Source organism: Armigeres subalbatus, chromosome 1 (genome assembly GCF_024139115.2).
Source record: "Armigeres subalbatus isolate Guangzhou_Male chromosome 1, GZ_Asu_2, whole genome shotgun sequence".
Classification (NCBI taxonomy): domain Eukaryota; kingdom Metazoa; phylum Arthropoda; class Insecta; order Diptera; family Culicidae; genus Armigeres; species Armigeres subalbatus.
In genome coordinates, this window is record NC_085139.1 from 243065557 (window position 1) to 243078176 (window position 12620).

General features: G+C 39.3%; 1 protein-coding gene across 4 annotated transcripts in view; it reads left to right on the top strand.

Annotated features, from left to right (window-relative positions):
* Positions 1-12620, top strand: part of LOC134206234 (protein single-minded) — a 131795-nt gene that overhangs the window by 28867 nt on the left and 90308 nt on the right. Inside the window, exon 1 of one of the 4 annotated variants that reach the window (XM_062681923.1) lies at positions 10346-10541. The exons of the other annotated variants lie outside the window; for them this stretch is intronic. Within the exon in view, the coding sequence (XP_062537907.1) occupies positions 10529-10541 (13 nt within the window). The 5' untranslated portion in view covers positions 10346-10528. Of the gene's footprint in view, positions 1-10345; positions 10542-12620 lie in introns of those variants that run through there. 4 annotated transcript variants of the gene reach the window in all.

Consider the following 12620-nt stretch of genomic DNA (forward strand, 5'->3'; position numbering starts at 1 on the left):
CATACTAATATTTAATAAACAGATGATGTGTCTGCAGCCGGGAGTTGGTCTCAGCCTTATTGTTTTTTGGCTATTTAACAGCTGTTTTAACCTCATAGGCGACTCCACAGCTTGTCCTAATATTTATTCTGTTTACCGATGCACCGTCACTACCACTATTCAACAAAGTCTCGAAGTGTTGCTTCCACCTGACTTCGGTTTTATCTGTCAGAAAATTCCCTTATTGATCGTTGCACATGACGGTAGAGCGCGCTGTCTTTCTCCACACGCCATTGACAGACTCATAAAACCTCCGCATATCGTTCTGCTCAATTTTTTCCTGCGCTTCGCTAATCACTTGTTGGTCATATTATTTCTTCATCCTGCGGTGGGTTCGTTTTTCGGCTGCTGTTGCTTCCTTGTACCTATCTCTATTCAATCGGGTACCCGACACCAACATCCGGCTTCTGGCAACGTTCTTCTCGTCTGTCACTCTCTAACACTCCACATCGAACCAACCCGTCCTGGGTCGCCTCTGTGCAGTGCCTACCACTTCTCGTGCTGTTGTGCTCATCGCTCCATGGATCTACTCCCATAGATCGTTGATGTTGTCGCTAACGTTGATTGCACTTATCCGTTCGTCGAGTTTCTGGCGGTACTCAGCCAATACTCCTTCCGCCGACAATAGCTGGATATTGTAACGCATCGTTCGCTGTGATCTTTCGTTCGATACAGTTGACAACCGTGATCTAATTTACTGACAACGAGGTAGTGATCAGAGCCAATGTTCGGACCTCTGAATGTCCGCACATCGATAACATCCGAGAAATGGCGCCCATCCACCAGAACATGGTAGGTGCTACTGATGGTCATTCCTCTGGCAGTAGCGAAATTTACTAGCCGTAGGCCGTTGTTATTGATAGCGGAGTGACGGCTCTACCTACCGATTATGGGATGGAAAAAGTCCTCTCTACCGACCTGAGCGTTAGTGTCTCCGATAACAATTTTCACGTCATGCTTTGGGCACCCTCCATAGGCTTTATCAAGACATTCATAAAACGTGTCCTTCGCGTCGTCGGAGTCATCGTTTGTCGGTGTAGTGTCTGTTGTATTATACCAGGTCATTAGGTCGAAAATGTCGTTAGAAAGAATTGGTCGTTTGGCAAAAAGGGCCATTTGGCCGAGAATTGTTATTTGACCGAAATGGTTATACGGCCGAAAATGTTGTTTGGCCGAACTGCTTATATTGCCGAAAAAATCGTTTGGCCGAATAGTTCATCTGGCATAAAAAAGCCGTTTGGTCGTAATGTCCTTATAACCATACAGCAAACGACATTTTCGGCCAAACGCTATTTTCGGACAAATGATCTGTTGGAGAAGACAACTTTTCCGATCAAATTATCAGTTCGACCGTATGACCACTTCGCCCGTATGTCGCTTTCAGCCAAATGACATTTTCGGCCAAACCGTTTTCGACCTTGTAACCGTTTCGCTCAAATGGAAGTTGGCTAGACAACTCTCGTCTTAACATGTTATTCTGCCAAGTGGCATTTGAAAAAAGGATGCCCACGGAATGATTTTCGTCAATCGACGTGAAGGACCGAAAGGTCACAAACCCATCTGGCCGACATTTTTGACCATATTGCTTGCTCAGCAAATGACATTTTCGGCCAAATAGCCCTTCCTGCCAAACTACCATTTCAAGACAAAATTTTCAAAACGACTTATCTGCTTTTGTAAACAAAGATTCAAACGACGATTTGACGAATCTGATAGCTCTCCCACGCAAACCAACACCATCAACCAAGGATGTTAATGATCATTCAATAATTTGCGTTCGATCATTTAGTAGTTTGTCAATAACACATTCCAGAAGCTGAATTTCAAAATATGTTGTATGGTGGACTTCTAGTGCGAAGGTTTTTCTACAACTTTGCCTAATGGTTCGTTATTAGAATTCAACTAATAACGGAGTTAGAGCGCTAGTTGCAATAACTTAAACTAAATGATTGGAATTTTGTTATCATTTAGTCCAAGTTACTGAAACTATAGCTATAACTCCGTTACTAGTGGAATTCAAACAACGAACCATTAGGCAGAATGGTAGAAAAACCTTTGCACTAGAAGTCTACCATACAACATATTTTGAAATTCAGCTTCTGGAATGTGTTATTGGCAAACTACTAAATGATCGAACGCAAATTACTAAATGATCGTTAACATCCTTGCCATCAACAGGTAGCGGAATCCTTCATCTACCTATTGATGGTGTTGGTTTGCGTGGGAGAGCTATCAGATTCGTCAAATCGTCGTTTGAATCTTTGTTTACAAAAGCAGATAAGTCGTTTTGAAAATTTTGTCTTGATTTCATCCAAATGAATTTTCGACCACGACTTGTCGGCCAAATGATTATTTTGGACAAAAAACCTGTTAAGTCATATGACTTTTTCAACCAAATTACCGCCAAACCATTTTCTACCAAAAAAACTGTTTCGGCGAAAATAAAAAAAATCTCTCGTTAATGTCTTAAAAATATTTTGAAAAAATCTTTAGGTAACAAACGCAATAGAAACAATCGCCAAGCCGATTCACACCGCCGGTGGTATTCGGCTTGACGCCGAAAATGCCGCCGATCAAAATTATGACAAACGCCGCCACCGACGATTTGCGGACCGCCATGTTTCGTGGAATTAGGTTTCGAGAATTTGAAGATCTAGGTGCCAGGAGACCGGTTTTTTGGAGGTCAACGACGCCCCCGACGAGACCCCGAAAACTGTTCACCAGCATTAATTTCTGCTTCCAATGAACAAAACATATCGCTGGCTCCTACTCATGTCAGTCACTGTATCTCTAATTTTACTGGAGCGCAACCATTGACCACTTCGCCAATACTGCTACCAATATCAACGTCGTCGATACCGGGTGCAGGATCCGTACCACTAACAGTTTATTATTGTCAAATTTTCTGGATATGAAACACTGCGCGGCGTTTGTAATTTTTCCAAATGGGTACTTGCACAAAACCTCACGCGGCGAATGATTGTCGAAAGGTACGGCCGCGCCAAACGAAACACCGCAATGCTATCCACCCATAAGAATCAAGTAAACGGGCTGCAGAAAGCGCGGCGGTACCTTTCCTGAAGGGAACGCCGTGTGCAATTTTGAGAAAATCAGGCAATATCAAAACGTTGGTGGAATGCGCACGAAAACCAACGAATTCTTCCTTGCCGCTGCATCTAACGATTATGACATTATAGTTATTACTGAAACATGGCTCAGAAGTTATGTGCAAAACACCGAACTTGCTGATAATTACAACATCTATCGATGCGATCGCAGCAGCTCGACTAGTAGTCTCCAACGAGGTTTAGGAACTCTCATCGCAGTTAAATGCACTCTGACAAGTTTGTCGGTTCATCTATCGGAGAGTGAAACACTTGAGCAGGTTGTTGTGAAGGTTATGCTCACCCATAAATCCGTTTACATCTGTGGCATTTACTTGAGGCCGAACAGTGATCCCGATATGTGTGTTGCGCATTCCGACTGTGTAAATCAAATCGTCAACATAACTACTCCCTGTGACACCGTAATCGTAGTTGGGGATTACAACTTTTCTCAGCTCGAATGGTTATATGATGACGAAGTGGAAGGATACTTGCCAACCAACGCTTCTTCGAACGAATTCGAACGGAAGACTTCTTGACTTAGCATTTGTAAGCGACAGGGGCCCTCCTTAGCCGTGCGGTAAGACACGCGGCTACAAAGCAAGACCATGCTGAGGGTGGCTGGGTTCGATTCCCGGTGCCAGTCTAGGCAATTTTCGGATTGGAAATTGTCTCGACTTCCCTGGGCATAAAAGTATCATCGTGCTAGCCCCATGATATACGAATGCAAAAATGGTAACCTGGCTTAGAAACCTCGCAGTTAATAACTGTGGAAGTGCTTAATGAACACTAAGCTGCGAGGCGGCTCTGTCCCAGTGTGGGGATGTAATTCCAATAAGAAGAAGAAGAAGAAGAAGCGACAGTTACGAAGCTGAGCTTATTGAAGCACCATATTCAATGTTAAGCCCTGACCGCCACCACAAACCGTTCGTTCTACGTCTGCACTTTCGTAACCCGGTTCATCGTCTCCAATGTGCAGTGGAAGAAATGGACTTAGATTTTGACTTCTCTCGCTGTGACTACGAGGCTGTGAAGCACGAGCTTAATTCACTAGATTGGTTCCAGATACTCAGTGGAGACAATACTAAAACCTCGATTACATTATTCTACAACGCGATCTTCGACACGATAAGCAGGCATGTTCCTCTTCGTAGATCTTTACCTCGGAGGACGTACAAGCAACTCTGGTGGAACGCTGAACTACAGCATCGACGTAACATATTCCGTAAAACGCGTCACAGATTTTTCCGTAACCGGACTGCGACAAAGAGGTGCTCTTCAGCAAACCGTTGAATCGGAGTACGAAAATCTCGTGTCGTCTACCTTTCGTGAGTATGTTCACCGTGTACAAAATGAAGCTAAATCGAACCCGTCAGCTTTCTGGCGTTTCATCAAAACCAGGAAAAAATCGCATGCGATGTTATCCACTGTGAGTTTTGCTGATGTTACATCAAATGATATCGCTGAATCTGCTGAGCTTTTCGCAAGTTTTTTCAAGTCGGTGTACAATACGAATCCTCCTCCAGATTCGGCAGACCTTCTTAACTCTCTTCCATCATACAACATGAACTTTCCGCGCCCCACATTCTCCGTAGCTGAAATTTCAAAAACATTAGGAGCTGTCGATCCATCGAAAGGTCCAGGTCCAGATAGACTACCTCCTGTTTTCATTCAACGATGTGCTGACGTATTAGGATTGCCGGTTTGCATTTTGTTCAACATGTCACTTGCGCTAGGAGTCAGCAGCTACCCCAATTACCCCAGTTACCCCAATTCATAAGGCGGGCAGCTCCCATAATGTTGAGAACTATCGTCCAATCTCGATTCTTAGTTGTCTGGCCTAACACTCGAACTGCTGAGTCATGAACGTATGTATGTGGCTGCTAAACCTGTTATCTCTGAGTACCAACATGGCTTTGTACGAAAACGCCCAACTTTTACAAACCTGATGACCTACACTAGCATGCTGAATTATAACCTGGAGAAGAGATGTCAAGTTGACAGCATTTACATCGACTTTTCGAAGGCTTTCGATAGAGTTTTTTTTTTTTGTCTTTATTTCGAACAACTTGTTTGAAGAAATCCTAACGTGCAAATTTATGACAAACGTTCAGCTTCTGATTTTTAAGAATTTAACGATAAATCGCATAGTGACAATTATATTACTCAAATTTCCAGGGAAAAAAGAGGAATAATAATATAATAAATTAGAAATCATTTGTCATAAATTCAAGAATTTTGTAGAACAACGACGTTTAGGGGAAACAATATTTTTATGCACTTAATAGCTTGAAAATCACTTTAACATGGACAAAACGTGAACGGAACGAATCACAATGTTCACAAGACTTGTAGAGCACACCCAAAGCTTCCGTATAGAGGTTGTTGCGATAGTTTTCGACGTTTATATCTCTTGTTAGATTTTTTCCAAAATTGAAAATGATGATGATGATGATACTACCATCTATTGTAGCAAGGCACCTGCACCTGACAAACGATTTGATCATGATTACATTATTGTTTGCATTTCATCAAACTCCTGTATGAAGGGCCAAAAATGGGTGGGGTGGTTCCATAAGCAGAAACACTTATGCGAATCCACGGGATGAATAGAGAATCTCCTTCCAGAAGAAAGTTCGTACATACAATAATATAATCTAGCCCTCGTTTCCCAGATTGACCCAATAGATGGGGAGAAGAGCCAGCCCTTTATCCACGAGATGTTAACAACAGGAAGTTGGCGATTCCACTCTTCCTATCCAAATCGCTTCAATCGGGTGCCCTGATGGTTTTTTTTATATATAATTATATAGTTTCATATAGTTTTAATGTAAATTGATAATATATAGAATGGAATTCTCTCACCAAATTTCATTTTGTAAGTCCAGAACAGGCAAGATCCTTCCCACACCGGTATAATTAGAAATGAATTGCTGCCTTCAGAGGTGAAAACATTTGACGTCCTTCGAGGAATGTTTTGATTGAAATTGAAAGACAGAGTTCTTGAATCCTAAAAGATAAGATAAGAAGATGCGAAGCAGTATCACACATAATAACATGAGTCTTTTCGTTTAAAATACCTATGTTTTCTAATTCTTCTAATCATCACTTGAAAAAATATTGTAGATTGGCGAAAATTAGAAGATATGTAAACAAATCAACTGTATTTAATTTTTTTTTTCCAAAATTGAAAATAGCCCAAAAACACTAAATCAACTTGAGCCACCTCGAAATTTTATCCGAATTAGCTGAAAATTTGACAGGAGACTTATTTTAGTATAAGAATTGTGATTCTGGGCTGACCGGTTGAATTTTTGATACTTTTTGAAAACATGAAGATGTCTACTGTGCAGGTGGGCGCCCTATCACGAAATCCAGATGACGCGAATCGAAAGGGTCCAACACAGTTTTGTTCGTTTTGCCCTCAGCCGATTGCCGTGGAATAATCCTTTGAGGTTACCGCACTACGAGGTGCGATGCCAACTGATTCGACTCGAAACCCTTCGACAACGACGTGGAGATTTGCAGAGGGTTTTTGCATGTGACATTATAAATAACTACCTAGACTGCCATGAGTTCTTGCAGCAAGTTAACTTTCATGTTCCAGCCCGTCGCTCCCACCAACGTCAGCTCTTCCAGTCTGTCCGACACTCCACAATGTTTGGGCAAAATCACGACATTGATTGGTTCGATTTTAATTGTAGCAGAACGATATTCAAAACTAGATTAAGGCAAATTTTAAGTTTTAAACCAGTCTGTACAGTTAACACTGAAGATGAAGATAAATAAATAAATAAATAACCCATGCACAAACCAACGGAATGTTTTCTAAGCTTTTATTTTACTAGCATAAAGATTTTGTGAACAAAAGTTATATTTTCAGCAACAACAAAATTCCGCCCTGTATTCCATTTACCTCAACTAATATAATCTCATAATTATTGTGTGAATCCCTCTTGAAAATTATGAATCGTAAAATGATTGATAAGAGTTCCGTGAAGGGTTTATGAACACATTGAAATATTTATCATTTCTTCTCAAAGGTTAAGTTCAAACCATCATGAAATACCAATTAATATAAGGTACACTGGGGGAAGTGGAAAAAGGGGGTAAGTGTAAAAATCGACTCGAAAAATTGGAATTGTACATACTTTACAGTTTTTACCACATCATAACATTATGCAAGAATATACTTTGATGCTCACACTAATACTATGTTGAAATTTGTATAATACATACACTAACACGGTTAACGCTTGAACTGTAATTTTAGGTTTCGCGAAAAGTTGATTTTTGCATTCATAAAATCAGTTCTTATTTGCACCAATTGTTCTTTTTTCAAGTGAATTTATATCACAGGTGACCATTATAATACAATTAAGCTAATCCCATTCAATGGGTAGTGGTTTGTACCAAGAAAGCAAATAATTCAAAGATTTTACACTTACCCCAGGTATCAAACACTGCGGGGAAGTGGATAATGTTCTAATCACGCAATTTTTCCTTCCTTCCAGGGTTTATTTCGATAGCTGTGAACCTTAATATGTTCCTTCTTTGTTATCATTGCGATTCCAGTGGTGATTGGACTCATATAAATGAGAAAATGCCTTATTAATCCACCTATCGGTATTGATGCCTTTCACATGTTTTACATATGAAAAAAAATGTATAAGAAAGTTAAAAATAGCACTGATAGGTAAATATATTGTATAATTCACAATTATTTTTATTCATAACAAGTTTCGCCGTTGAATGCAATTTTTTTGCGAACAAATTGGTTAAGGACAAGTGCTTAAGAATAGCTGATAATTTTGTACGTGCTTTGCGCACACACATACATACAAATACGCACATACAGACATCATATCAATTCGTTAAACTAAGTTGATTAGTTTATAACCCTGTGAGTCCCATTTTTCCTTTAAAAAGTTCATCTTTGGGGCGAACATATAGACTTTACGTACACTTAGTGTTCGAGAAGGCAAAACCAGCCCTACCCTAGCTATTACGAGAATTCCTTGAGGATCTATTCCGTTAGGATAATGAAATTATTCCACAAAAGATACTCAGAGCAATTATCGTATTGATTTTAGTTATATGTAACTACTCATCACTATTAAAGGTCAAGGTAACATGGGTTTTCCACTTACCCCATCCCACTAGGGATGAATTTTAAAATCTATTTCCACAAATTTCCAAAATGGTATGAATTACCGCATAGTTGGTGCAAAATTGACTGTTTTTCATAGCCCATTTTGATTGAATGCATTTAGATCATTTAAACTTGTTTTACACTAATTCAAACATGCACTATCGATTTTTCCTTTTCCACTTCCCCCAGTGTACCTTACTGATCAGTTTTTTGTCCTGTATCAATCAATGCCATGTCGCTTCTAAGTAAACAGCCTCGACAGCTTTATAATGTACCACGACATTAATGCCAAAATGCGGGCGTCTTGTTTATCTTCACCCTTTTTTTCATCCTTGGTGAAGTCTTAGGATAATCACATATCATGATCTCTCTTACTGACAGCATAAACAAGCATAACCAATCAATCAACTATAGGTGGATATTTCTGTGCTGAGATCGGAAGTGCACGATAAAAACAAAACATACCCAGCAGAATTGTGTGCGGAAACGGTTCCGGCTACTGTTGACACTGTGTTATAGTTTGTTGTGAGTGATGCGAATATGCCACGACCAGAAGACGAGAACGTGAGCAAAGAAAATAGAGACCTCAATTTGTTGTTGGTAGGTCTCACCTCGGCCGCCGCCGCCGCGGAGATGCTCGGCCCCGTCGAGCTTCGTGAGTATGAATAATTTTTCCCACAATGAGGCCCGTTCGAAGCCTCTTCCCCCGGATAGACGTGAGCATAACAATGATGATTCGATCAATTTTTCATATCGATCGGCAGAGATGAACCAGTTTTTGGGGGTGCGTGTGAACGTGATTTGTGCGATTCGAATCAATCCCGTCTACAATGGACAATTTGTAAAACTTCTGATGACATTATGTCACAGATCTAACCGTGGAAAAATGTGGCAGTTGGCAACGTGACTTTTAGCTCGGATGATTGCACACTGCAGTAGTCATTCATCTCACCTTCAAGTTCATTCATTCGTCATTTCGAAAGCATGCCCAGTGCCGGGATAAGCTTATTAAGTCTCAGAACCAGCGATGAAAATAGGTTACAGATGAGCAACAAATCATATTCATATTCGTTCTTTCTATGTGGTCGAAAATATAAACCTTTGAAAATGCTTATCTGAGTATTTATCTTTCTGGTTGTCCTATATCATATGGCCTCTATAAAAATAGCTTCCTGGACATTTTCCAAATCGGACCGGAACTCATCCAACGATCGAAATATGTCATACTTTACAAAATCTAATCGAATAATTTTTCAACTTTAAATTATTATTTTTCCTGTCATTAGGCAAAAATACCCCACCGTTCAACTGCCGCAGTGCAACGCCAAACAACAGCAATGGGCAGATAGCTCCCCGATCCAAATACTGCCATAAAGTCACGGATTGTTTAGAATAATAATTTTCATTTGGATACTGTAAATATGCAACAACGTTGTAGTGGCTTGGCTGTCCTGTTCTTGTTTTTATTGTATCCATCCAACCCCCTGGCAAAAACCCACACACTCCCCTTCCGCCTTGATCTGCACCGGAGAGACCACGTGTCCACCGGAGCTTACCAGCTTATGATCTACAGAAGAATGAAGAGTGTTGCACTACTTACCATGTTCCAGTAACCATTCTAACGAAGTCACGTTATTGCTGAACACCTTCCAGTCAAGCCGAAGTTATGTTTTCCTTCTGTTGATAAAGTTAGCAGACGGTCTTCTATATACACTTAAGGGAAAAAAGTTATACAAAACTTTTCGGAAAACACCAAACATGGCAATGACATTGCCACCGTTTGAAGGCAAAAGAAGCTCCATTGTCACGTGTGTTGGGTTCTCGCTAGGCGGTCGAGGTACCGCCACCCAGCCATTCATCACAGTTTGTAAGAAAGCTTCCCCGGTGCTTAGCCGAATGAATGCTTGGTAGTGTGTAGTTGGTTGTAATTTGTTTGTTAGTAGTGCTATCAGTTGTTCTAAGTAGCGGGCAGGATCCAACGGGTAGTAGACAATGCTCCACTGGTGGTCAGTTTGTTGCAGAGCTCGCGACTTATTACATTGTTTTTGTTTTACGAGCCGCGGTTTGCGATGATCGTGTTCGGTGTGGTGTGGCTATAGATGAAGAGGCTAAATGTGGAAATAATGCCTTGGACTTGACAAAAAAAAGTTTATTGCAAACGATTTTCTTGGGGATATTTTGGAGTACTTCGTGATTGACGGGAAGTGTGTCTGAGGAAAGTTCGAGGAGGATAATGTCTTATAAAAGTAAGTTGGAAATGAATTTTCTATTTGAAGAGCTCTTTGGACGTGAATTGTTTGTTTTGTTGATATTATTTTTAGTGTTAAATATAGAAATGAATGATAGGTGAAATGCACATTTCTCGTTTAGTGTCATTGAGTTGCATACTTACTCGCATTAAACAAATGTTTAGTTTTCATGTAAAGATCGGATGAATGCAAATAGAATAAAATACGATAACTACAGATTTTTTCATAAATCTGTAACAACATTAATTGCAATGAAAAGTTTAAAATTTCCTATCAAAAATACATTTTTTTGTGATTCCGGATCATAGTACCAGTTTGTACAGTTCGTGTTTGAGTGATAAAACGGCATACTTTCGTGCTTATCAAAGAGAAGAGTGCATTAATCAGTTTCTACCTGGGCTAGGAAGTGGAAATGGAATGTTGGCTCATTTTGTTGTCCATTACCATTACATGTTTAGAGAATAAGCTTCTACATGACTATTTTTAGAAAATGTATCCATTTGACAATGATGTCCATCCGGAAAAACAAATCTCACAAATCGCACAAATCTTCAAGGTTTTAGTACAAGAAATGTAAGCTTTTTATACAGATACTGTATGAAAATAATACAAAAGTGTAAGGTTGCATTAAAATCTTCCGAAATTGCATATGCCAGAATTTAAGTTTCTGTAAGGTTCTTATGCATAATTATATTAAAATCTGCCATCTGCTGCCATTACAAATTAGATGTGGTAAAAAGGATGGTTTTATTAAAACCATTGGTACTTACTTACTTGAAACTTGATAGGCTACAGCTTTTCCTCGATGAGCTTACGTCAAATGAAGTATCCTCCTACACTGGATTCAAATCTGGCCCAATCTGTTTCAGTCGCTTTGATGAGTAATAACCATTGATAACTAATAATAAAATGCCCACACCGTTGATGAAAATGTGCTCAATAATTACCGTCTGATATCAGTAGAATGTTTTGGTACAATTGGATCATTAGTATCCGGTTTCGGATGTACCAGGAATGTGGTTCCCTAGGTTACTGGACACTGGTCATTTGATTTCAAAACTCAAGCTTAAACTTGATGATTTTGAAGTACAAGCCCAACTGTCGAAATTTTCAAAGCTTTTGGACACATTGGTCACATATCCGGAAGTGTTCTTGGCAACTTAGTTTCCTCAGGAAACGAACAAATTTTCAAAGCCAGTCTTGCATCGTATTATATCAAACTAAGATTGTGAAAGACAAGCCCAACAATTGAAATTCTATTAGATTTTCAGCACATTGTACAAGTTCGGATGTTTGATTTGGACAAAATTTTGTCTCAAGATAGGTAAATATGTTTCCTACAAATCGTCTATACATCGCAAGCTGGACACTTTTGAGGAAAAAAGTTTAACAAAAACTTTTTCTCGGTAAAATAGAAATTTCAATTTTCAGTGGTTTTTCATCCGAAACTAAACTAGTGAATGCCATAATCATCTCAGAACCCAAAAGAATTAAATGTTCTATGAGAATTTGCCTAATTTAGCAAACAAAACACTTTTTAAAATCAAGAATATCATTTGAAAAGGGTTTATATCTTCAAAAAATATTATATTACTCCTTTACTCTTCTGTTTAGAACTGATGTAAAATTAGGGAGGAAAATATAATTCTTCTTCTTCTTATTGGCATTACATTCCCCTTTGGGACATTGCCGCCTTGCAGCTTAGTGTTCATTTAGCACATCCACAGTTATTAACTGCGATGTTGACAAGTAAAGCTACCCATCTTCTAAATTACAATTCTATTTTGCCTCTACATTGTCACCAGGAAAAGGCATAAAACTGAAGAATTTACGAGCGAAAAATATTGTAATAGTACGTTTTTTGTATGAACCGTTACGCTCTGTGAATGACATTTTAAAATATTGTTCAGTGCAAATGTAACAAAAATTTAATTTAGATGAATTGGTATTTGTTTATATCCAAAGCAACACATTACAAACTAACTTGGTTGCAGCAACTTGATTGTGACCGAATCGGGTTATAAGTAGCTTGCTGTAACTGGTTTAGAACATGTGTGCTACTCGTTACGTTATATA